Source organism: Parambassis ranga, chromosome 16 (genome assembly GCF_900634625.1).
Source record: "Parambassis ranga chromosome 16, fParRan2.1, whole genome shotgun sequence".
Taxonomy (NCBI): Eukaryota; Metazoa; Chordata; class Actinopteri; family Ambassidae; genus Parambassis; species Parambassis ranga.
In genome coordinates this window covers 10,641,905-10,667,256 of record NC_041036.1, presented here as the reverse complement: position 1 = coordinate 10,667,256, position 25,352 = coordinate 10,641,905, and the positions used below count along the sequence as shown (strand labels likewise).

Genomic DNA, 25,352 nt, shown 5'->3' with positions numbered 1-25,352 from the left:
AAATACAGCTGGTTATGTCATGTTGCATTCTGGAGTAAATGAGCACAAATACATCTTAACAATAGTTACACAAGGACGAACATTTCATGATAATTATATCAACCCACTCACTTCAGCTGACTGAGAGGTCAGAAGAATGAAACATTAACAGTGTGGCTCAATCTAATGGACCATTTTATAACAAGCATGTTAATCAGGCTGCAAAAAAATGTATTATATGGCTATAAGCAAACAGTGAATATGTCATTACAGAACTATTACAAAAATGTGTTGGTACGATGTTCTAAGGGGTCCTTGAAATATTTCAATGTTGCTTCTTCTTTGAAAATCCTGCAACAAATCTGAGAAACAAAAAAATAATCAGTTACTGAGTTTCTCTGCAACTAATGTGAAACAAAAACAAAAAATAAAACACATTGTATGGATGAAACAAGCTGAGAAATCTGACTGTGTGTTCAGAGGACATTTTGTCCAGAGCAGCATTTCATGAACAAATAGTCTCTCCAGTTGTTTGAGTATTGAGACCCCCTCTTACTAACCTCCTCATCTGCGGTTACTGCTTAAAAAAAACAAAAAAACAGTTAATATACATCTGTGTGAAACAATGATAATGGTCATTTAAAGGAACACAGGAAGGACTGTGTGTGACAAAACTCACCTCTTTGGGGGTAGAAAGGGTGGATTAGAGATACGAATGTCAGAGTCCCCACTGCTGGTGTTGTTGCTATAGGAGGAAGACACAGTATTGTTTTTTGTCTACAGCAGGGCCATGTAACACAGCAAGGAAACGTAGATACTCACAAATAAGCAACACTGAGGTTTGAAGTGTTGTCCTGGCGTCTGTGAAGATAATACACATTTTGTTTATATTACTTGATGTTCTCATGTATTTTTGTTATTTCAGAGTGTTGAAAATGTACCTTGAAAATCTGCTCCAGAATGACTGCCTACAAGAAAAACGGCACATACTAATTAAAACTAAGAGGAGCTTTATTACTTTGAGTCATAAAATCTAAATTCAAACACTGACCTCGGTGTGTCACTCCAACCGAAGCGCATCTCCTCTGCTCTGCTGCAGAGGGCCAAGTTGTAAACATAATGTGCTTCAAATGAGAATAAAAGTCAACGTTAGCTTTTGAGCGTTCTTACCGGGAGACGCGGCTCCATATGGACCTCCTGTAAGGTAAAAACATGGCTACTGTCAGTCTACTGTATTTGTCCAGTTTGTCAGAGCAACCTGCTGACATACCTTTTTTCAGGCCGTGGAGGTGGGTCTCTGTTTTCAGGGTATCTCCTAGATATGGAGGTTTTTGTTGTTAATACATTACAGGGTGAACATCGTCATTGATTATATAATGAAATATCAGACAACCAAGACAAAAAGATTACCTTGTTAATCTATCCAACAGTGACCTTCTGTGAAATTTTTAAATGCAAAGGCAGCAAGATTTAAGAGTGGAAAACAAGATGTGTTTTTGAATGTCATTCCTTGAAGTGTACTTTGTAATACACTAAGTGCGATGAGTTTCAGATAATTTCCTCTCATCAGCTCAAGCATGAACGTATTACTTCATTAGGCACACACATTGGCAGAATTGTCATCAGCTGTGTACAGGTTTAAATACCTCTTCTCTGGTCGAGGTGGTGGTGTCACAGAATCATCAGCATGCTTCCTGTCGGTTACAAGGAAAAGTATGTAAAACATAGTTTTATCACTCCAGCCAATAGAAACATGTGACACATGCTGAACGGACATATATCTAGTGTACCTTTTCCGCCAGATAAATACTCCAAACACTGCAGCTAAGCCAATTATCATCAGGATTAAAAGTGTGACGGGGATGCTGACGTGAAGAGAGCTCCTTATATTGTACTTCAGCGATCCTAGGAATGTAGGAACATTTGAATAAGGCAAACACAACATATATGAAATACTTGTTGATATATAGGACAGATGAATTTTGTGCTCCGACCCTTCACATTCAGCTGCGCTGTGCTGGCTTGTTGCTTGCCACGCCAGAAGGTGGCAGTGCAGGTCAGGCTTTTGACCCCGTCTCCTCCAGCAGCCATGAAAGAGATTGTGGACGTTGTCTCCCAGGTATCTCCTGACATCAAGGTGTGTGAGACCTCACTGGTGAGGTTAGGCACACTCCATGAGAACGCTGGAGGATGTGATGGACAGGTGTGTGTAACAGAACATGAGGCGGTTATTGTTGAACCAGCATCCACTTCTGCTGGAACGGGGGTCATCACAGGTTTCTCTGGGGAAGCTGAGCATGGAGAACACATAGTGATGTAAGTGTCTAGAAAGCTGACAGGTTCATTTCATTGACCCACAGAGCTAGTGACTCCAGACCTTTCATAACAATAAAAACACAACTGTTGTTGAATCTGTAATTGTCCCGTCCTTTCTCAGCATGGAAACAGAAGGGCCCGTTGTCAAAGGGCATGATGTCATCAATCTCCAGTGAGCAGTTTCCCTCATTCATATTTTCTGAAATTCTGGTCCGGCCCTTAAAGTGGTCAATTACATTGCTCTGGCCATTATGGAAGACAATACCACCAGTTTTTTTGGACCAAATGCCTCGGGTCATAGGCCCATCCTCTGGGTAATGGTAGCTGCAGGGAATCACTACACAGGAGCGCGTCAGAGCGCTGACTCTGACCGGAACATCAGCAGGCAGAACGTAGAACGCTGCAGAGAGAGGTCTTCAGATGTTATCTCATCATTGTACAACAGAGAAAGATTCTCATTTACCAGATAGTGAGTTACATAACAAGACTGATGTTGAGCTGTCAGCTTAGATTAATTTACCACAAACAGGAAAAAAATGCTTTATATTTTGCACATGCTTGCAAGTGTGTTAAAGACCATAAGACATCTTGTCAGATGCCCTTTTTCCATTCCAGGAGTCTTTAAGCCAACTTACTACCACACACGAGAATGAAGTACAAATTTGTCTAACTCTGGACCAGAAATAAGTGACCATTACGTGAACTCACTTTTTATACGAAGAGTTGCAGAATCTGAGGTCTCTCCATTTGTGAACTTTGCAGTGCAAGTCAAAGGTTTACCGTCATCATCCGCAGAGCCAACATAAGTTAGTTTTGATTCTGTTTGATATTTATTGGTGGAGATCATTCTGGGGTTTGGTCGTGAACTCTGCATGTCTTCCATGTTCCACACAATGGTTGGTGTGTCTTTCTTGCACTTGTGGATAACAGAACACACAACGCTCTTTTCTGTACCCTGCATTACCTCACCTGGAGGTTCAGTCATTTTGATTTCTTCAAATGGACCTGAGCAGAAAAGTGAATGTGAGTCTTAAGACAACTCAATCATTATTAATGCACCTCATGTTGTACTCACATTCAACATTCAGTGTGAGGTCGCTTGAGGCTCTCTGACCACTGGGGTAGCTAACAGTGCACCTCACACTCTTGTTCTCTTCCTCTACTGTCCAGCTTCTCTCTACCTTCCTTTCCCAAATCCCGTCAGACACCAGAGTGTCAGTGATGCGGTCTTTTCCAGGTATGCCCTCTATGGTTAGAGTGGGAGGAGCAGAGATACAAGTATGACGCACACTGCAGGACACAGTGCTCTTCTCTCCCACTCTGGCTTTTTCAGTGAGGCTCAGCTGAGGTTCCTGTGCGTGGTCTGAAACATAAAAACAAAAATAGAGAGCAGAAGTGAAACAGAGATCTGTTCTTGGAATAAGAACATGCTGTATGTACATTCATAATCATTGATGAATAGAGGAATAGAGTCAGAGGTCAGAGAAGACACAGGTAAAAAGATAAAAAAATGCCGTACATTCAGATCAAGAAGTAGTTTTTTTGTGTTTTTCTCTTACAATTGGTTTTCTGTGTTCACAGTATAATTTATATTTTATTAAAAATATATAGTGAAAAGTATTAAAATTGCAAAGGCTCTTATATCGTATGACATGTGTTAATGTGGATTTTGATTTGCCTTTGAAAATGGAAAAAAGTTTTTAGGAACAAAAACTTTATTTTTTCACAGTTAAAACCATTAAAAGAAACCAAATAAGCTAAATAGGTTCACTGGTCCTTACAGGATGTGCCATTTTTGACTGAAAAGACGAGGAAATAAATCAGCAATTACCTGAAACAATAAGTTGAGTGGTTTTATCAAAAAATAAGTGACTCCCCATTGAGTGGTAAGAAGTAATGGGGTTCACATCTATCCATGGATACAGTCTGTCCTCATTGTGTGACATCTCCAGCCTCTGGATCTTCAGACTACAGTTCTGCTCTGCCACATTTCCAATGAAGCTGGTTAACCCATTAAACTCACTGATGACATTTCTGTCTCTTTGGTTAAACACAGCTGGGTATTCTTCACTCTGTACACTCTGGTACAAATACCATATAACTTGGAGGTCAGCAGGCTGGGAGGCACTGTAGGTGAATTTGCACGGAATGACCATACACGACCCTTTGAGTCCATTGATGCTGCCTGGAGTGGTGAAAGACCAACCCCGAGCAAACATGTCTCCTGAGAAAAAAAAACAAACAAAAAAAACCCATGGACATTTGTGATGAATGTATCTTTAAAACATTATGTTTTGGGAATCAATATGTGTATTAGACTGCTGTGTGAGAAATCCTAAGTTTTGATTGGTTTGGTTTGATTTGAATTAAGAACATGAATTTGTCACAATTCAGAAATAATGAGTGACCATTACATGAACTCACTTTTTATATGAAGAGTTGCAGAGTCTGAGGTCTCTCCATTTGTGAACTTTGCAGTACAAGTCAAAGATTTACCGTCATCAGTCAGAGAGCCAGTGTAAGTAAGATTTGACTCTGTCTTGTATGTACTGTTGGAGATCATTCTGGTCTTTGGGGAACTCTGCATGTCTTCCATGTTCCACACAATGGTTGGTCTGTTTTTCTTGCACTTGTGGATAACAGAACACACAATGCTCTTTGCCGTACCCTGCATTACCTCACCTGGAGGTTCAGTCATTTTGATTTCTCTAAATGGACCTGAGCAGAAAAGTGAATGTGAGTCTTAAAAGGCACATTTCGATCATGATTTTTTCATCTCATGTTGTACTGACATTCAACATTTAGTGTGAGGTCGCTTGAGGCTCTCTGACCACTGGGGTAGCTAACAGTGCATCTCACACTCTTGTTCTCTTCCTCTACTGTCCAGCTTCTCTCTACCTTCCTTTCCCAAATCCCATCAGATACCAGAGTGTCAGTGATGCGGTCTCTTCCAGGTATGCCCTCTATGGTTAGAGTGGGAGAAGCAGAGATACATGTATGACGCACACTGCAGGACACAGTGCTCTGCTCTCCCACCCTGGTGTTACCAGTGAGGGTCAGCTGAGGTTCCTGTGCATGGTCTGTAAAATAGAAACAAAAATGGAGAGCAGAAGTAAAGCTGGAATTCCTGAGTTCAGTTCTAAGAACATGCTCTTAGGTACATTTGACATAGTTAAAAAGAGGAAACAATTAAGACAGGGATCTGAAACTTCTTAGAATGGAAACACATGTTCTGACCTTAGTTGATTTTTTTTTTTATAAATTAACACTTACCTAATACAATAATTTTTGTGGCTTCATCATAAAATGAGTGACCCATTGTGTAGTATGAAGTAATGGGGTTCTCATCTATCCATGGATACAGTCTGTCCTGGTTGTGTGACATCTTCAGCCCCTGGATCTTCAGACTACAGTTCTGCTCTGCTACATTTCCAATCAAGCTGGTTAACCCATTAAACTCACTGATGACATTTCTGTCTCTTTGGTTAAACACAGCTGGGTATCCATTGCTCTGGTACAAATACCAGACAACTTGGAGGTTAGCAGGCTGGGAGACGGTGTAGATGAAATTGCACGGAATGACGATACACGACCCTTTGAGCCCGGTGATGGTTTTTGGCGTAGTACAAGACCAACCTCGAGAGAGCAAGTTTCCTGTAAAAAGAACGAATGCTATAAATGTGGTTGAGTTAAATATATTGTTTATATTGAGTGAACACAGACAGAATTTTAGAATCCATGATTTATATTGGTCAGCTGTGACATTCAAAAAGCTGTTGTAAAATGTTTCTGTACTACAGACTGTTGAAAATATTATAAGATTATAACCCAGCCTTTACTGAAGCTGATGCTACTACAACACACAAGGATGGAGTAGTGCCATCCATCTAACTAACCTAACTCTCTAACAGAAAAAACACTGTTTAAACTCACTTTTTATATGAAGAGTTGCAGAGTCTGAGGTCTTTCCATTCACAAACGTTGCAGTGCAAGTCAACGGTTTACCGTTATCACCCTCAGAGCCAATATAAGTGAGATTTGACTCTGTCTTGAAGTTATTGTTGGGTAACAGTTTGGTATTTATTTTACTTTGCACGTCTTCCATGTTCCACACAATGGTTGGTCTGTTTTTATTGCACCTGTACATAACTGAGCAAACAACACTTTTTGCCACACCCTCCATTATGTCACCTGGAGGTTCAGTCATTTTGATTTCTTCAAATGGACCTGAGCAGAAAAGTGAATGTGAGTCTTAAAAGGCACATTTCGATCATGATTAATGCACCTCATGTTGTACTCACATTCCACATTCAGTGTGAGGTCGCTTGAGGCTCTCTGACCACTGGGGTAGCTAACAGTGCACCTCACACTCTTGTTCTCTTCCTCTACTGTCCAGCTTCTCTCTACCTTCCTTTCCCAAATCCCGTCAGACACCACAGTGTCAGTGATGCAGTCTTTTCCATGTATGCCCTCTATGGTTAGAGTGGGGGGAGCAGAGATACATGTATGACGCACACTGCAGGACACAGTGCTCTGCTCTCCCACCCTGGGGATGCTAATAAGGCTCAGCTGAGGTTCCTGTGCGTGGTCTGTAATATAAAAAAAAATAGAGAGCAGAAGTGAAACTGAGATCTGTTCTTGGAATAAGAACATGTTGTAGTTACATTCATAATCATAGATGAATAGAGGAATAGAGTCAGAGGTCAGAAAGCACGTTACAGCTACAAAGAAGAAAACTTACATTAAGAGCAAAAGTAAACATACAGCTATGCTTGTGCTTATGTCTCATAATAGATTACTTTCACAAATAATGCCACCCCAAGTCTGCTCATTCATTCATTTTCACTGTGAAAACCAATAAAAGACATGCTGAATAGGTTCACTGGTCATATACCGTAGGTTGTTCTAACTTTGACTGAAAAAAGTTAGGACATAAATCAACACTTACCTGAAACAATAAGTTGAGTGGTTTTATCATAAAATGAGTGACCCATTGTGTAGTATGAAGTAATGGGGTTCTCATCTATCCATGGATACAGTCTGTCCTGGTTGTGTGACATCTTCAGCCCCTGGATCTTCAGACTACAGTTCTGCTCTGCTACATTTCCAATCAAGCTGGTTAACCCATTAAACTCACTGATGACATTTCTGTCTCTTTGGTTAAACACAGCTGGGTATCCATTGCTCTGGTACAAATACCAGACAACTTGGAGGTTAGCAGGCTGGGAGACGGTGTAGATGAAGTTGCACGGAATGACGATACACGACCCTTTGAGCCCGGTGATGGCGCCTGGAGTCGTGAAAGACCAACCTCGAGAGAGCATGGTTTCTGTAAAAAAAAGACTATTTAACACTTTTTATTTTGTTGTTTTATTCCTGCTGTGTGAGGAATACTTGATTGTGATTGGTTCATTGTTTCATTCACTAATCGGTTATTTTTCTAGTATCGTTCTGTATATACAGTAGTTTGATGGCAAAGCTCCATTCATGACACAAATATGTTTGTATGTATCTTAAATGTAAACTAATAATGTAACCTGCTTGGTCAGACACTGAGGAGACAAACACTAGAAGCAATCTTGATAATAAGCAGCAAATTCACCTTGTCAAATTTTCATCATAGAAGACTTTTCCTGACTTTTTTCCTTTGAAGTTTACAAAAGCTTATATGCATGCAATGATATTTACTCACATAACCTACTGTTATACAGCTTGGTCACATACACAACAGAGTGTTTTCAAAAACAAGTCTCTCCTCTAGAAATAATTGAAAATTGTACTTCACATTTTTATTATTGTTGTCAAAACTACAAGAATAGGGATCGGCCTGATTAGAGGTGAGGAGGTGAGAGGAGAGAAGAGAAGGTGGGGGATCAGACAGAGTGGTGGTGGTGTTGAGGAGGGGGTTTCCCCCGGCAGCGCAGGCCTACAACAGCATTTGGCTATGTGGCTGTATCAGCCCTACACACTAAATATGCTTCACTAAACAGAAACGTTTTAAGCCTTAAGTCTTAAAGGTGAGGGTGGTGTTTGCCTCTCGAACCCAAATTGGCAACTGGTTCATCCCCCCATTGTATTACGGTGGTTATTATTTGCACTCACTCTTTACACGGATCGTGAGGCTCTCTTCCTGCGTCTGTCCCTGTGGGAATCGTGCATAACATGTCAGAGATCTTCCATTGTCATTAGCAGATGATGTAAATGTCAGCGTGGAAACTGTCCTCCGCTGAGCCCCGGCTGGGATATTCTCAGTATTTGCTGGCATGCTGGCGTAGTTCCACGACAGAGATGGTGTGTCTTCAGGGCATGTATATGATGCTGTGCAGGTTACTTTGCTTGGAAATCCTTCAAGAACATCAATTGATGTAGAGCTGATGCTCAATGGAAAAACAGAGCCTGTGATGGAGATGGAAAATGTGAACATTTTCAGGTCAGCATTGGCTGAATAACTGGATTTATTTTTGCATACCCATTACATACATCTTGCATTGAGGGTTTGATACGTTTTTGCAGTCCGACCACCATAGTGTCGGACAAGGCACTCCACAGTTTGTTGGGATTTCTGTATGGTCAAAGTGGTAGACAAGGTGGTTGTGGTTGTGCCATCAGACTGATGACTGTGAGTCAGACGGTGGTCTCGCAGCGGGATGTTCAGTCTCAGAGTTGGCGGATTACTGCGACAGGTGTGATCAACAGTGCACTGCACACGTACAGAGTTCCCAACTTTCATCTCTCCATAGATCACTATCTTTGGTTCATTTGCTCTGTCTTAAAAAGGGTGAAGAATTAAATAAATATTTAACAAAGTAATACATTATTATTCAAAGTATAAACTGTCATACCGACGACATCAATTACTACAGTTGTATCGTAGAATTTGTAGGTGCTTTTCCCAACATTCTCTGGATCTACCCAGGGATAAATCTTCTGTCTGTAGTGAGACCAGGTCACTGGATAGATCCTCAGGCTGCATGTCTTGCCAGTTGTGTCATCTACTCTCTGTGTTTTCCCTCTGAATATACCAATAACATCCTTTGGGTGCCAGTTGTCATAAACTAAAGGATACCCATGGCTTACATACTGGTACCAAACAACACGGTCAGGTCTTCGAGGTGGATACCGGTAGTAGTCAAAACTGCAAGGGATGACCAGGCAGGAGTCGAGCAGTCCTTTGATATTACTTGGCATATGCACATGCCAGGCATTGGAACCACACAGAGTGTATCCTGCAAAAGGACCAGTAATGCAAAGACGGAATTAAAACGTCAAAGTCAAACTACAAGTAGTGTTTAAACAGTGAAAGTACAGTACCTAGAATACAGAAGTGCAGGAGAACATGGGTAAATCCAGACATCCTGGGTCACAGACCTAAGACATGTGTGAAACCATCATTTTAGTATCATGCATCAGTTTGTGTGGTATAACACCCGCACACATGAATTATTGTTGTTAAATGTAACTGTGTGCTATTTATTTCTCTTATTTTGTTACTTTGTAAAATTATTGCTGGTTATTTCTAAGTGTCTTTGGCTGGAGTGTGATTGGGATTGTTTAAATAATTTAGTGTATGTCACTGGTTTCTCATCCACCAGTCTAACCCAGCTCGTGGGCTTTACTTTCCTGTGGTGGAACTCAACAGGTGACATTGAGAGATAACTTGCTTGCTGTTTTTATAACTACTGAGTCAGAGTGAAACCTTCATTTTCACACATACGCTCACACATAGACACAGAGATCAGGTCATTCTAAATCTGAAAGTACTAACACACTGCAGCTTACAGGTCATTCTAAATCTGAAAGTACTAACACACTGCAGCTTACAGAAAAACTCTGCCAATGTAAGTGTAACCCACCTTAACTGTTGGTGGTAAAGACTGGGTGATACAGATATATTTTCTTTTAGTGTATTAATTATCTTGTGGACCAAATCAGAAGTCTAAACCCGCTATAGGAGAAAGGGGTATTAGCAATTTGCATTGAGTGGAAAAGTAAAACTCACAGAGCCAAAGAATAGATGCAAACGAATGTTATTAAAAAAACAGAGCATCTATGAACATGTGAAGCCTTAATCAAATTTAACAAAATCATACATAAAGTCAAAATTCTGGGTTGGATGGCTCGCCACGACCACTGAGGTCCCCCTCTACCTTTACAGAATAGGGAGAATCCCAGCAGAAGAAGTCTTCACACAGATCTCGAACCCAGGGATCCACATAAAGAAAAGACCCGGCCTGTATAGGCCAAAATAGGGTTAAAATAAAATTCTTATAACAGAATATGTCTTTACATATAAATAACAGTGTTAATTTTGTTGACGAATCATTTTCGTCATAGTTTTCGTTAACAACCTTTTTTTGCTGATAAAAACGAGACGATAACTAAATAAAAACTAACGCACGGTGCCAAAAACGAAGACGAAATGTATTGACACTTTCGTCAACGAATAAAAACGAGACGAAATTATTGATGGAGACGAGATCCAATCAGAGCAGATTTTATTTGTGGAAGGGCGGGACGAATTAGGAGACAGCGGCGGAGAGCCAATCAGAAGTAATGTCTTTGTGTCGTAAGGACGTTACGCACACATTTGATGTGACCCCGCGATGCAAGACAAAGCACATGGAAGACTCAGTACTCAGTTTCTCGTGAATGGTGACCAAAAATGACAACGCTTGGGAGAAAAAGAAGAACAGACATATGGACGCATTTCACGTTTGATGTGAAGACAAATAAAACCGTTTGCAAACCATGTGGAGCGAGTATAACCGGCAAGAATACAACAAATTTGAAGCGACATTTGCACGCGAGTCATCCTGACATCCATGCAAAGGTAAACATAACAAAATGTCTTCTTTTAATTGCAAGCCTCTGTTTCTGCTATAAATTAAGACATCACTGCTGTCCTGTAAAGTTAACACTACTTTTAAAAGAATCTGAATCATGTTTAATGTGAATTAAAAAAAGTTGTTAGCTTAGTTGACAAGAACATTTTTTTTCTGTTATCACGTCACAGTTACAGAAGACCTCAGAAGATAACAGTGGACCACCGAGTGCAAAGAAAGGGAGGGTGTCCCAGCAGCATATTTCAGCAGCTCTTTTAAGTGCTGCAAAGTACAAAAGTGACTCTAAAGAGCAACAGACTAAGGAGGAAGCTATAGCAAAATGGATTGGTTGCACAGGATTACCAGTCACTACAGTTGAAGATGAGGACTTTGTTCTTATGATGGAAACAGTGGACAGGAAGCTCACTGTTCCAAAGAAAACAAAAATAAGCAATCTGATAGACAAATATTATGAAGGTGAAGTACAAAAATTCAGAAGGAGATTGGCTGCTGCCCGAAGAATAGCTATTGGCATTGACTTGTGGACGAAAAAAGGACTGACTGCTTCTTTCCTGGCTATTAGTTCATGCTACTTTTGTGTAGAACAAAATAAGCCAGAACATATATTGTTGGCCCTGGAACAAGTGGCACATCCACACACTGCACAATCCATCAAAGCATGTGTGGATCAATGTATGCAAGATTGGGGCATATCAGACGAGAAGATCATCACTGTGATCACAGACAATGGCAGTAATATGGTGGCAGCATTTAAACGCATCACACCAGAGGGAGAAGCCACCACTGAGGATTCAGAAGACTCCCCAATGGCTGAAAGTGACTGTGAGCCTGAAACTGATGACATGCGGTGAGCCCATTTTTTCATTACATTTACATGAAAGGGAATTGCATTTTCCCCACAAGATCTGTAATCTAAGATAATTACTTAATAAATTACAATAATTTATTAATCCCACAAGTAATCCACCATAAAGTGTTTGTAATTTACAGTAAATGGAAGCCTTTTTATGTTATTTATTAATATGCTCATTTGTCTGTGTTCGTCCTTTTTAGATACCAACATATTGACATGGATATACAACGAATGCCATGTGTGGTGCATACATTACAGCTCGTCGTCCACACAATACAGAAGGAGGCAAGTGTCAAGAGAGTCCTTGATAAAGCACGGTCAGTGGTGAAGCTTTTCCGCAAGTCCTCTGTTGCAACACAAAGGATTTTGGATGAATGTGGCCTTACTGTTGTAAATGACTGCCCTACACGATGGTCAAGCATATTCAACATGGTTGCAAGACTCCTTAAAATTAAAGACTCAGTCTGCAAAATTGCAAATGACATGGGATGGGACAGCTTGCTCCCTAGTGAGTGGCAAAAGCTGAAGTCACTGCATGAACTACTGCTGCCTTTTGCAGAACACACTCAAACCCTTCAGAGTGACACCATGTCCATGTCCCTTGTGGTTCCTGCTCTTTTTGACCTCCTCAGCCACCTTGCTGACTTTGAAGAGAGCACTAGCCACCGAGACCTTGCTGCTCTTGCATGGAAAATGACAGGAAGTATGAACCAGCGCTTTGCATGGATCTTGGATCCAACTGATGAAAGGTTCTTACCACTTGTAGCGGCTGCCTGCTTTGTCAACCCTACCGTTTGTGAAACTCTTGTTGATGTGGATAATGAAAATATCCAGGAACTTCTGAAACAGGCAGAGGAGTACTTGGTCCAGTCCACTCAGTCACATTCCCAACACGAGGATCTGTCTGAAGATGATGGAGAGGAGAATAGGAAGGAAGCAGAGGACTCCAAATCAGCACCGTCCTCATCAAAGCAGCCAGTCTTCAGGTTTCTTTCAAAATGCAGCACAAAGTCTAAACAGAGGACCTCCACAAGCAGGATGAGGCAGCAGATCATAAAGTATAAGGAACAGCTTTCACAGCCCATCACATGTGACACAGGGACTGACTTCTGGCTGGAAAAAAAGTGACACCTTATATCACAACTTAAAACCTTTTGAATTAGACATATTGGCTATGCCAGCTTCTCAAGCATTTGCAGAGAGGGTATTTAGTGTCACAGGTGATCTCGCTCGAGGTCGGCGCAACCGAGCAAGGGTCACATTGGCGCCAAGTGCTTTTCTTAAGATGAATCGAACCAAATAAATCTGTTTTCTGAAATTATAGCAACAAGTTGCATAATTGTTCTGAAAGCAATGTTATATTTTTATTAGGTGTTTTGATGTTGACAGATTTTTTTTTTATCTCCATGCACCACAAGATCTGGAGGTTTGCAGTTCAATCATGAGAGACTCAGTGAACTGAATGAGAAAGATTTATTAAGTACAAAGTTTGAATGTGCATTGGCGTCCTAGACCCCATTGTGAAGACCACATCCGGAAAGGGGGGAAAACGCAAGAGGAGAGGCTGCTGGATCATAAGATCCCCCCGGGGTCTAGACCTGGTGGTGGTGGAGAGCTGGAGGGCAGGAAATAGGAGGCCTTACTGGCGTGGACCTGGTGGTGCTTGGGGTGGAGGAGGGTTGCCGGGTTCGATCAGAAGACAGCTGGAGAAGAGACGAAGACTTTTAAATTTCGTGCTAAGCTGTGATTGGTCAGGAGAGGGATGGAAAGCGACAGCTGATTGGTGAGGGAGGTGCTTTCTATTAAGCACCTGACTAAGAGAGCGGAAGAGAGGGGGAGCAGAGGAGTGAGGGATAGAGGGAGAAAGATTAGGAAGCGGATAGGGATAAATGGTGAATGATGGGAAATAGAGTCTTCCTGATTGAACTTACGCTGAGAGCTACATTTCAATCAAACTCAGCGAACTGAATGAGAAAGATTTATTAAGTACAAAGTTTGAATGTGCATTGGCGTCCTAGACCCCATTGTGAAGACCACATCCGGAAAGGGGGGAAAACGCAAGAGGAGAGGCTGCTGGATCATAAGATCCCCCCAAAACAGAGACAGAGATGAGAATTGAGGTCAATACTTACATATCTGGGCTCTAGGTGGAAATCATGTAAAATGAAAGACAATTGTTAAAAAGAATGCATAACATGACAGCAATCTACGGACTTGATGCCTTGAGAGGGGGAAGGAGAAACAGAGCTTAGCGAGTTAGGGATTAAGCTAGGGACAGCATAGGAAGAGGAGGGTTTAGGAAGTCGAGGAAGGCGTAGAAGAGTTTAGCGAGCATGTGCTCAAGCTAAGGAAGCACGGGAAAGGATGGAAAAAGGAATTTGTTTAAACAAAGCCCAACGGCTGAGATTGTGTTAAAATGAAGCCTAAAACGAAGCCCACAGGCTGAAATTGTGTTGTTTATACAGCCTAATCAGAAATTAAGCATGGTTCAAGATTTGCACCACCACCAGTAAGTGATGAAAACTTACATAATGAAATCACCCCAATAATATGATTAATAAGCATATCAGCTAGGCCAGAAGGGCCTGAAAGTGAACGAGTGGTGAGATATGATGGAGCGTGCTCGTTGGCAGGAATATCTTAGATATATTGCCTAGTATGAATTAAGCCCGCTGGCATGATGGCATTGATTAAGTGACCTGTCTGAAATAAAACTCACTGCTGTGAAAGCATAGCTAAATGGCCTTGTAAGATCCGAAGCCCACTGGCTATGAATGCATTGATTTAAGGCCTTGCGTGAATGAAGCCCGCCAGTAGAAGGTGCATTGATATGAGGCCTCGGGAATGCCGTGAGAATGAAGTTTGCAGACATGAATTGACGATACAGCGGTAATAGGTGAAACTCACCAGGGACGGAGATTTCTGAGATACGAGCACATGTTCGGTGTTTTGGAGAATACAGGAAGTGAAGATCATCGACCAAGTGGTTGCAGAGATGGAGGAGATACCTTGAGCTGACAGAATGAAGCCCGCTGGCTGAGATGCACGGATAATGCCTTGAATGAAACGAAGCCCACTGGCTGACAGAACATTAATTATAAAGCTTGAGGGAAAGCTGAGAGGATAGAGAAAAGGAGGGCATGGAGACAACATACATGATTCGAGCATTACACCACCACCAGTAATATGATGAAAACTCACATAATGATGAAATCACGTAATAATATGTTTAACAATTCTACCAGCTAGGCCAGGTGGGCCTGAAGATGAATGTGTAGAGAGAAGATGACTGAGCGTGCCATTAGCAGGAATTCATTGGTTAAATTGCCTTGCGTGAAACAAGCCCATTGGCTATGATAGCATAGTTATATGGCCTGCATGAAAGCACCCACTGCTGTGATAGCATAGCTAAATGGCCTTGCATGAACCGGAGCCACTGAGTTGCTGCTGAAGTAGTTGCACCTATTCTAAAGGAATGACCCTAATAATGATTAGGGGATAATGGGGATCTGAAGAGAGGTTGTATGAAGTGAGCATAGAACCAGTTCCTAGACAGAGGGAGATTCCTGTGATAACCGAGGGACTTGAGGATCTAAATTGGGGCAACCTGTAAATAACCGCTCATGGATTTAAAAGGACAGAAGGATGAATTAGTGCGGGCTGACTTCTGAACATGCACCACTGCATTTAGGGTGTAACGGCAGCTGTAGTGGTTAGATGGAATACTAGTTCTGAGAAGGTGAGTTCTAGAAGGACTGAACGAATGGGAGGCCTACTCTAAGAAAGCCAAAAGCTAAGCGAAGAGAGATTCCAGGAGAGAATCAACAGAAGGAGAAATACACCTGATCTGGGTTGAAACCAATTAGTGGAGAATTGAAAGGGTTATAGGCCACGGAGATTCTAGAGGAGAGGGAGAAGCCTTCGAATGCCTTTAATAGTATAACTGCAGGTTTGAGAAATAACCTGAAATTGAAATGCATGTGAGCCGACAAGGTTCTGATGTGAGGTAGTATGAACCACCAGGAGCACCCTTATCTGAACTAAATGCGTTTCCAATGATGAACCCAAATGAAGCAAGCCCGGCTATGGGATAGATTGCATGCAGCACCGAAGAGACAGAATTGTGAGAATTTAAAGGCCGGCATCTAGCGAATCACTGGCCTTGGAGGAAAGAACCCCCCAAAACCCACAGATGGGCTCCATCTGGAACAACCCGAGAGAATTGGATGAATGCACTACATCATCATTAAAAGAATAACACCATGTTGCAGAACTGATGAAGCTGCTTGGATGAGCAGCAAAACGTCTTCAAGAAAACTCTACAAGTCCAGACGCCTTGCTTCAATCTTCTCTACGTATGATGACCTGGATGACTGAGAATCTTCATCAACATGTTGCAGAGCTCTTAGCAGGTGAGACCAGATCCGCAGATCACGCTGCAGCCTTGGTTCAAGGCAACATGGACACGGAAGACAGGAACTGCGGAGGAGCATCCTGAGGGGAAATATGAAAGGTTGGCCCTACGCAGTGTTGGGGAGATAATGGATTACATGTACCGACATTATGTATTTAGAATACAAAATAGGAGTAACTGTATACCGTTACAGTTACACTCTAAAGAGATGGTAATCAGAATACTGTTACATTGATGAAATCAGTGGATTGCATGACGGTACTTTCCCGTGTTGCTGCAGGTGCGGGCGATAGAGAGGACGGAGCAGCCGGACTGATGGGAGTCAGAGTCTGAATCGCTGCGTACTTAATGCTCATCCGTCATGATGCCGGTTTACCGTTAGCGTCACTTCGATAAGTGAACTAGTTAGCCGTTAGCTGCTAGTTAACTCCGTCCAGACCTGATGCTGATGAACATTTAAGTATGAACGTGTGATTGCAGTCAGCTGGTTTTATACATGGGTCTGTTTGATGTACGTATTCAAACATTGATTCTGTGTGTAAAATGACTTTTGGTTGCATTGTTTAAAAAATATTATTCTGTCATTACGTTCCGTTTCTGTTTCTCTAAATAGAACATTGATGGAACAATCTGGACATTTTCTATTGAATGTTTTATCGCGTCCTTTGTAGTCAGCAGGGGCTGATGGCTGCGTTCAATCACTTAAAATGTGATTTAATGTGTGAGTAATCCAAGTATTCAGAATACGTTACTCAGACTGAGAAATGTAACGGAATACATTACAAATTACGTTTTGGGCATGTAATCTGTATTCAGTAACTGAATACATTATTATATGTTTATTATATATTATTATATTATATGTGACCTGTCAAACCATATGAATTTATACGTAGCAAAATACCCATTAACGACGGCATAGCGAACTCGCTTGTCTAATACATGTAAACACGAGCACATGGCTACTTAATATGCAGACTACGTCATCGTCATGATGGATAGTAGATCGACTCGCGTTATTGATAAGTCAGGTAGTAAGCTCCATGCAGCTGATCCGAAGATGACTAAACAGGGATTTCTGAGGAGGAAATCATCCAGCATGTGAGCATAGAGGGAACTCTAGCTTCTTTAGCAGGATCTGGCATAGGGCTTTGACACGAGATTGAAGATGCAGGTACTAAAGCAAATGAGACGAACAGTGAAATATATATATTTTAAATCCCACTTAATGCCGAAAAGATTCCAATGCAACAGGTGAATGGAGGAATCTAAATGGGTCAGAGAAGTCGGCTCCCAGGCCCGTGAATAGATAAGTTTAAAGCGCTATCCGCTGGCATAAAGAGGGGACAAATGTTCGGCGTAATCAGACTAATTGCTGAAATTTGCCGGAGCGAGGAGCGGACAGATCGAATAATGCCATTCTGCAGGAGTATTGCGTGTGGCTATGCCGATGGGGCTTGTACGAGAAGACGAGAGCGGAGGTTATATACGGTAGCCCCTCTAGTTCTTTCTGTTCAGAGACTATTGAGTTTTCATATCGTGCTGATTAGATTTTTTTTTTTTTTTTTAATTTATACCTGTGAAACTGAGAGGAAATAAAACAGACATGAACCAGAGAGTTGACAAACGCGAAATGAGGATTTGAAAACCGTACTGCGCACTGACCTGGGGTGCGTATCCTTGTAGGCGCTACAGATGAGGAGAGGTGACAGCCATTCAAAATATAACGGCCTTGTATATCCGTGGCAGATTGAGAAAAGGTTAAATGCTGAATGCCATGGCGGTAGGCTGAAGCACAGAGGGACACGGAGCAGTGAGCCCGCGAGCGCCACATGAATTGCCGAGATCATTTGGGACCCCGGCGAACATGGCCAAATTCGGAGTCCAGTCCACAGACCAGGCTAGTAGCCGAATAGTGAGAAAGGGCTGCTTACTGGAAGTGATATTGATAGAATATGTTTTCCGGCTATTTAAGATGGGGGTCTCCGGTAAAGAGCTAGATAGTCCATTCTTGGCGTCTCTCCGGGAAAACTGAGCACATACATCCTGAAATACACGCTGAAAGACTAGAAACTGCCCGATGGATCAGATCGCTGACAGCCGGGGATCTGCAGATGAGGACGGCTGAGAATTTAGCTAGATGCCACAGATTTATGACGCTGAGGAGATTGCGGGATGAGGTTTACTAAAATATTGTCCCTGCCTGCAGAATTAATGTCATATGTTAGCGGATTGCGAAATGAAGGGCCTACCTATAGGAGGGGCAGGCCGAGCAGACGCCAGAGTGAAGCAGTGGAAGATGGTGGAGGAGAACGGGAGATCAGCGGCTGAGATCGAGTGGTCGAGAGTCGGCAGGGACCGCAGGAGCAGGAGATGTGGACTCTACGACTGCCTTCAGGTGGAGGTCGACTGATTGAAGAAACAAAGACTGGCACTGGCAGTGTTTGATTGAGCGTGTCGAGGGAATAAGTGGAGTAGCGGCAGCGGGAGAGTAAGCGTTCCTCGTTTAGCCCTGGGAGCAGAGGAGGCTGACTTCTCGCTCCTTTTACCGGCCGCGGGAGCCGCTGCCGGCGCGGGTGCAGGGGAGACGGAATTTGGATCTGATGTTGGATCAAGTTAGTTCAGGAGGAGGAATAATGCCAGTTGATTGCAGCGTAGAGCAGCGCAGAATCGTTGCCGGGTTCGATCAGAAGACAGCTGGAGAAGAGACGAAGACTTTTAAATTTCGTGCTAAGCTGTGATTGGTCAGGAGAGGGATGGAAAGCGACAGCTGATTGGTGAGGGAGGTGCTTTCTATTAAGCACCTGACTAAGAGAGCGGAAGAGAGGGGGAGCAGAGGAGTGAGGGATAGAGGGAGAAAGATTAGGAAGCGGATAGGGATAAATGGTGAATGATGGGAAATAGAGTCTTCCTGATTGAACTTACGCTGAGAGCTACATTTATGTTGTAGTTGAAGATCCTTAAAAGGAATTGTTGCATTTCCAGCTACTGACAGTGAAGAATGTCATGCACTCTGTCATTGAACAGTGTATATCTTATTCAGGGAGAGCAGGTCACATTTTTTTGTTGCGTTTTTAAAAATTCTTTTCATAAAAGATAAGGGCACTTAAATAAAAATTTTGTGTCAAAAGTTAAAGCTGTGTATGTGTTTTTTGCACAATAAAACCTTAATTTCATGACACACACACACACATCATAGAATTTTAGTCGACTAAATCTGCCTTGGATTTAGTCGACTAAAATTCTATGATATTTAGTCGACTAAAACTAGACTAAAAGTTGAAAAATCTTGATGACTAAAATGTGACTAAAATTAAATGACATTTTAGTCACAAGACTAAAATAAAAACTAAATTAAAATTTGCTGCCAAAATTAACACTGATAAATAAGGACATATAAACACATATATACACAACCATGTACATTAAAACATGGTCTCTCAATTCTCAATTGTCCATCAACTGAACAGATTATAAACATAACTTTAACATGAGACAATGATTGGACCATTACTTTCCATACTCATCTCCTATTTTCCTTTTTTTCACTCACTCTCAAATAACAGAGAGGAAAATATATTTTAACATGGTAATATAAACAATATTTTTAAGCAAAACACGCCTCCTAAATCCATATTAACAAATGCACAGTTTACCTCCTCTTAAAACTAATATCAGTTTTACTCACCAGAGGCTCAAACGTCATATACACACCATTGACAGTAAAAACTATGGACAGAGCTTCCGTGACGTCACCCGTTTGTTTCTGAAGAGCCTGCGCACTCCGAAGGATGCAGACCCTGAATTGGGACACAGCTTATAGCTGTGTCCCAATTCAGGGACCCTTCGACTTTTGGCGAATTGGGACAGCCTTCGCGCAGCTTTGTGACGTAAGCGGCCTTAAAATGCGCATTTTTGGGACACAGCTTATAGCTGTGTCCCAATTCAGGGTCTGCATCCTTCGGAGTGCGCATTTTAAGGCCGCTTACGTCACAAAGCTGCGCGAAGGCTGTCCCAATTCGCCAAAAGTCGAAGGGTCCTTCAAATGCGTCCTCCAAATGCGTCCTCCTTTTGCCTGAATTTGGAGGACGCATCGCTACCATCCTTCGTGGCCTTAAATATCCCACAATGCTTTGCGGGCCTACTTTTTGTCCAATAGTACAACGACGGACCAAGCGAGCGGCAGCGGCAGGAGTGCCGAATTCACATTTAAATGTAAGTAAAGAGCAGTAGTTCGAGAGTTTTAAAATGCTAGTAGTGACAGCGGCATTAAAAAAATGAGTTTTATATTTACAAACATGACGTCCTGTTGATACGAGGCGCTGTAAACTAAACGCTTTGATTGAATGTTGTTTCTTGTTGTTTACTGTAGTATAGTATAAAGTATAGTTCACGTGAGGAGCAATATTATCGTTATTATATCAAACGGTCATTCTGCCTGTTGGCATTTTGTTGAAGGAGGAGCAGAGGGAAACAGAAGAAAACCTGACAACTGATAACGGAGGAGATGAGGCTGGAGAGGGAGGGAGAGAGGGAGAGGAGAGAGGGAGGGAGAGAGAGAGAGAGAGGGAGAGGGAGAGCAGAGAAAGAACGGACAGACCTCAGCTCATACAGAGGATGGTGGACAGCAGTGATTTTATGTTCTGTTATTTAAATGTTACTTATTAAATTGTATATTAAATCGTTCTTGTCTCTGTGTTCTTAAACTCTTCTAACCTTGTTACATTATGTGTTTCATTACCTATTTATAATTGAAGTAAACTTTTGAACAACTTCTCAGTGACAACAGTAAATCATTTATTGTTCTGTTATGTACAATATTTACAAAGACACAGAACATTTCTAACTATTTACCAGTGGGCATTATGAAAATGTGCAGTTTATTATTTATAAAGATCAGCAGAAAATACTATTCACAAAGAACATATATATAAATGTTTGGCTGAGCAGGAGTCCTTGGTGCTGCTGGACTGGATGGTGCCACGGTGAAGACCTTGGAGTCCTCTGGCTGTGAGTGGGACATCATCTGGGGGAGGGGGGTGCCTGTCTCCTCTGTCCACCACATCGTCCATCAGGGTTTGCAGAGCTGACGATCGGCGGCTGCCATGTTACTAAAGATGTTTTTAAAAAGGGCAAAAATAAAAATAATAACTTCCACAGAGCGGCTTCCAAAGCAGCTTAAAATATGAAAAGCTATAAAATATGTATCCTCACCCTCCAGAGGTGATGATGGTCAGTACACCTCCTCCAGGACAGACAGCTGGTCCTGCAGGGAGCCCCACTCTCCTCCACCCAGCAGTAATTCTCTGGTGCAGTGACAGACCTGATGCTTAATGACACATTAAAGCAGTGGTTTAATACAGACCCTGTATCAAGTCTTACGATTGAATCAAATATAAATTACATTTAATCATATTTGTCTATCTACTGGTTATATATCTAGCGTTTGCTCAGTAACTGGTATATTAATTATGATCAATAATATGGTTAAACAGCAGCTTACTGTCACCTCCCCACTGCGCTCTCCCAGCCTGAAGAAAATGAGCCGTCACCGGTTTTGCTGCCGCTGGAGCCGCCTCTCCTCTTCCTCCAACAACAAATAAATATATTAAAAAATTCCAAATGTCTAAATCCACACTGTTGTCCCGCTTGTTGTGTAGTCCGTGTTGTGTCGCTGTCGCTGCTTTTGTTTTTCCCGGGGCAAAATTTATGATGTCGCGCCACAATCAGGAAGTGATTTGAAGGCCAGACTGTCCCATTTACCAACGGTGGAGGATCCTCCGGAGGATCCTCAGGAGGACGCGGCCTCCTGAGACCGCGTAGGCTGCGTCCTCCGAAGGATGCAGACCCTGAATTGGGACACAGCTTATGGGAAATTACTCGCTTTTGGAGCCAACCCCCAGCTGTTGCAGCGTGAATTACAAGTTTTGACACTTCCACTTTGAGCCCCGAAGGTTGCCGCTTGATACACACGCACACCAGCATAAACGCAGATCACACGGCTCTCAACAGTCCAGGTTCAGCTTTTGAAGAAACAGGGACATGGGAGTTCAGCAATGCAAAATATCAATTCGGTGTTTAGCAAAAGCACATGTGGCTGCCAGCCTAAGCTAGCACCATAGCGACTACTAAGCACAACTTACTTTCTCCTTCGTTTCCCTTGCACACGGTCCAGTAATCGATCCACCGCAAACTCCGCTGCCCACGGCGGTGATTACAGTGACAAAGAAGTTGTCTATATCTGGTTCTTGAGCACAAAAACCCAGTAATATCCGCAGCAAACAGAGTAAGCGCGCAGCTACCTTGACGTTGGTCCCACTTCACACGTACGCCATTAACAGCATCTGATTGGTCACATTGCATCACGTGAACTCCTCATGTTCCTGTTGCTTGTACACAGAGAGGCACATTCGTCACACCTCAAGTAAAATATCCGTTTTAACAGATATAAAAACTTACATACATTAATTTTTCTGGTTTCTTTGTTAACATCCAAGATTGTTTTGATCAAAAACACTATTAATTTCCTGGTTTCTCTTTAATAAGGTTATAAAAAAAACAACTATTTATTTATAAATGATTAATTTCACCAATTAAATGGTAAACTGGACAATTGGTGAGAACCTGTTAACCTGGGTTACATAAGTGATAAACAATTTTCATAAATATTTCTTATAAGCTCTTTATCAGAAATTAAAAATACATGTACATCCATCCATCCATCCATCCATCTTCTGAACCCGCTTTGTCCTGCAGTACAGGGTCATGAGAGGCTGGAGCCTATCCCAGCGTATCTATGGGCAAGAGGCTGAGTACATGAGACAGGGCGCCTGCCCATTGCAGGGCTACAAGGAACTTATGAAATGAATATAGACTTGGTTACAGAAATGAGCTGACCAAAGTACGACCCAAAGTGGAACACAAACCGACCACCCAAAATAAATAAAAGGCAGCACAGAACCCTCTCTGACTCGCCCTTATGGTTGTTGTTGTTAAAATATGCATATGCAGCATTGCACATGTGATTTTCTTTTCTTTCTTTTTTTTTGTCTTGCGTAAAATGATCAATACCTTATTTGTGTGTGCTCTAAAGTGAAGGGAAGATGCAACAGCGTGGACTAAAGGTGGACATGGATGTGCAAAGGGTCAGCAGCGGAGAGGAGAGGACAGAAAAGCAATAGTAAAATGTTTGTTTATGTTTGTTTTATGTGTGTTTAGCAAAAGCACATGTGGCTGCCAGCCTAAGCTAGCACCATAGCGACTACTAAGCACAACTTACTTTCTCCTTCGTTTCCCTTGCACACGGTCCAGTAATCGATCCACCGCAAACTCCGCTGCCCACGGCGGTGATTACAGTGACAAAGAAGTTGTCTATATCTGGTTCTTGAGCACAAAAACCCAGTAATATCCGCAGCAAACAGAGTAAGCGCGCAGCTACCTTGACGTTGGTCCCACTTCACACGTACGCCATTAACAGCATCTGATTGGTCACATTGCATCACGTGAACTCCTCATGTTCCTGTTGCTTGTACACAGAGAGGCACATTCGTCACACCTCAAGTAAAATATCCGTTTTAACAGATATAAAAACTTACATACATTAATTTTTCTGGTTTCTTTGTTAACATCCAAGATTGTTTTGATCAAAAACACTATTAATTTCCTGGTTTCTCTTTAATAAGGTTATAAAAAAAACAACTATTTATTTATAAATGATTAATTTCACCAATTAAATGGTAAACTGGACAATTGGTGAGAACCTGTTAACCTGGGTTACATAAGTGATAAACAATTTTCATAAATATTTCTTATAAGCTCTTTATCAGAAATTAAAAATACATGTACATCCATCCATCCATCCATCTTCTGAACCCGCTTTGTCCTGCAGTACAGGGTCATGAGAGGCTGGAGCCTATCCCAGCGTATCTATGGGCAAGAGGCTGAGTACATGAGACAGGGCGCCTGCCCATTGCAGGGCTACAAGGAACTTATGAAATGAATATAGACTTGGTTACAGAAATGAGCTGACCAAAGTACGACCCAAAGTGGAACACAAACCGACCACCCAAAATAAATAAAAGGCAGCACAGAACCCTCTCTGACTCGCCCTTATGGTTGTTGTTGTTAAAATATGCATATGCAGCATTGCACATGTGATTTTCTTTTCTTTCTTTTTTTTTGTCTTGCGTAAAATGATCAATACCTTATTTGTGTGTGCTCTAAAGTGAAGGGAAGATGCAACAGCGTGGACTAAAGGTGGACATGGATGTGCAAAGGGTCAGCAGCGGAGAGGAGAGGACAGAAAAGCAATAGTAAAATGCAAAAAACTCATAACAATAAATGAGTCTATTAATAAAGATAGATACCTTAATACCTAGAAGTAGTAGCCAATTCACCGTATTACTTTAAAACATGAAGAAAAAACGAGCAAAATTAGTGTCCCTTAGCTTTCTTTATGGAAATTGCTACCAAGCCTATAGACTTCCTCATACGACTATATGCAGAACTTTGATTTGGCCAAATTTAAATATCATTACTGTTATTATTGTTTGCTGGTCACGTATAAATCAATCTTCCAGATACCAGGAGAGGGACAGGATTGCAACCTGTACAATAAGGACTAAGCTCTAGCCTTTGTTTATAAAACTAATAGTAACACAAATATAAAAAAAATATCACAAATGATATTATCCTCTATGAATCAATCTATAGTCCTCATAAGATCAGAGGGACTTACCTCTGGAGCTGCACATGAAGATCAACTAAAGTACCTAAAACGGCATCTTTTTAACAAACTTCCTCAAAAATGTGGGTGGAGTGTAACATTTTAACACAAGAAGAGTGGTGACCTGGTGTAGGTCATGCATGATCAAGCATAACACATGCAGTGCCGTCACCTCTTATTTATATATTTATAATCACTTTATGTCAGTGACTGTGTGTCCTC

At 41.8% G+C, this 25,352-nt stretch overlaps 2 protein-coding genes across 12 annotated transcripts; one reads left to right on the top strand and one right to left on the bottom strand.

The window, feature by feature from the left end:
* Positions 1-4: 4 nt before the first annotated feature.
* On the bottom strand, positions 5-25,161 carry LOC114448280 (uncharacterized). Of its 11 annotated transcripts, none has more exons than XM_028425134.1 (28): positions 22,549-24,233; positions 18,658-19,102; positions 9,607-9,663; positions 9,138-9,521; positions 8,776-9,063; positions 8,398-8,691; positions 7,244-7,624; positions 6,597-6,884; positions 6,229-6,522; positions 5,569-5,949; positions 5,088-5,375; positions 4,720-5,013; positions 4,127-4,519; positions 3,371-3,658; positions 3,004-3,300; positions 2,357-2,695; positions 1,974-2,270; positions 1,770-1,884; positions 1,626-1,673; positions 1,390-1,416; positions 1,250-1,294; positions 1,150-1,176; positions 1,031-1,072; positions 921-947; positions 802-840; positions 659-724; positions 540-559; positions 5-341 (listed from the first exon to the last, which is right to left on the bottom strand). In XM_028425134.1, exons 3-27 carry the CDS (start codon positions 9,647-9,649, stop codon positions 544-546), a joined length of 5,001 nt encoding a protein of 1,666 aa, XP_028280935.1. In that variant the 5' UTR covers positions 9,650-9,663; positions 18,658-19,102; positions 22,549-24,233; the 3' UTR covers positions 5-341; positions 540-543. The 11 variants fall into 11 exon arrangements, with proteins under 11 accessions (XP_028280935.1, XP_028280937.1, XP_028280939.1 ...); XM_028425136.1 differs by lacking the exon at positions 18,658-19,102 and having other exon boundaries at positions 22,549-22,788; positions 23,685-24,233; XM_028425138.1 differs by having other exon boundaries at positions 23,685-24,233.
* On the top strand, positions 11,813-13,119 carry LOC114448361 (zinc finger BED domain-containing protein 4-like). Its single transcript, XM_028425279.1, has 2 exons — positions 11,813-11,985; positions 12,192-13,119. The coding sequence occupies exons 1-2, from the start codon at positions 11,813-11,815 to the stop codon at positions 13,117-13,119; spliced, it is 1,101 nt and encodes a 366-aa protein (XP_028281080.1).
* Positions 25,162-25,352: the final 191 nt, after the last annotated feature.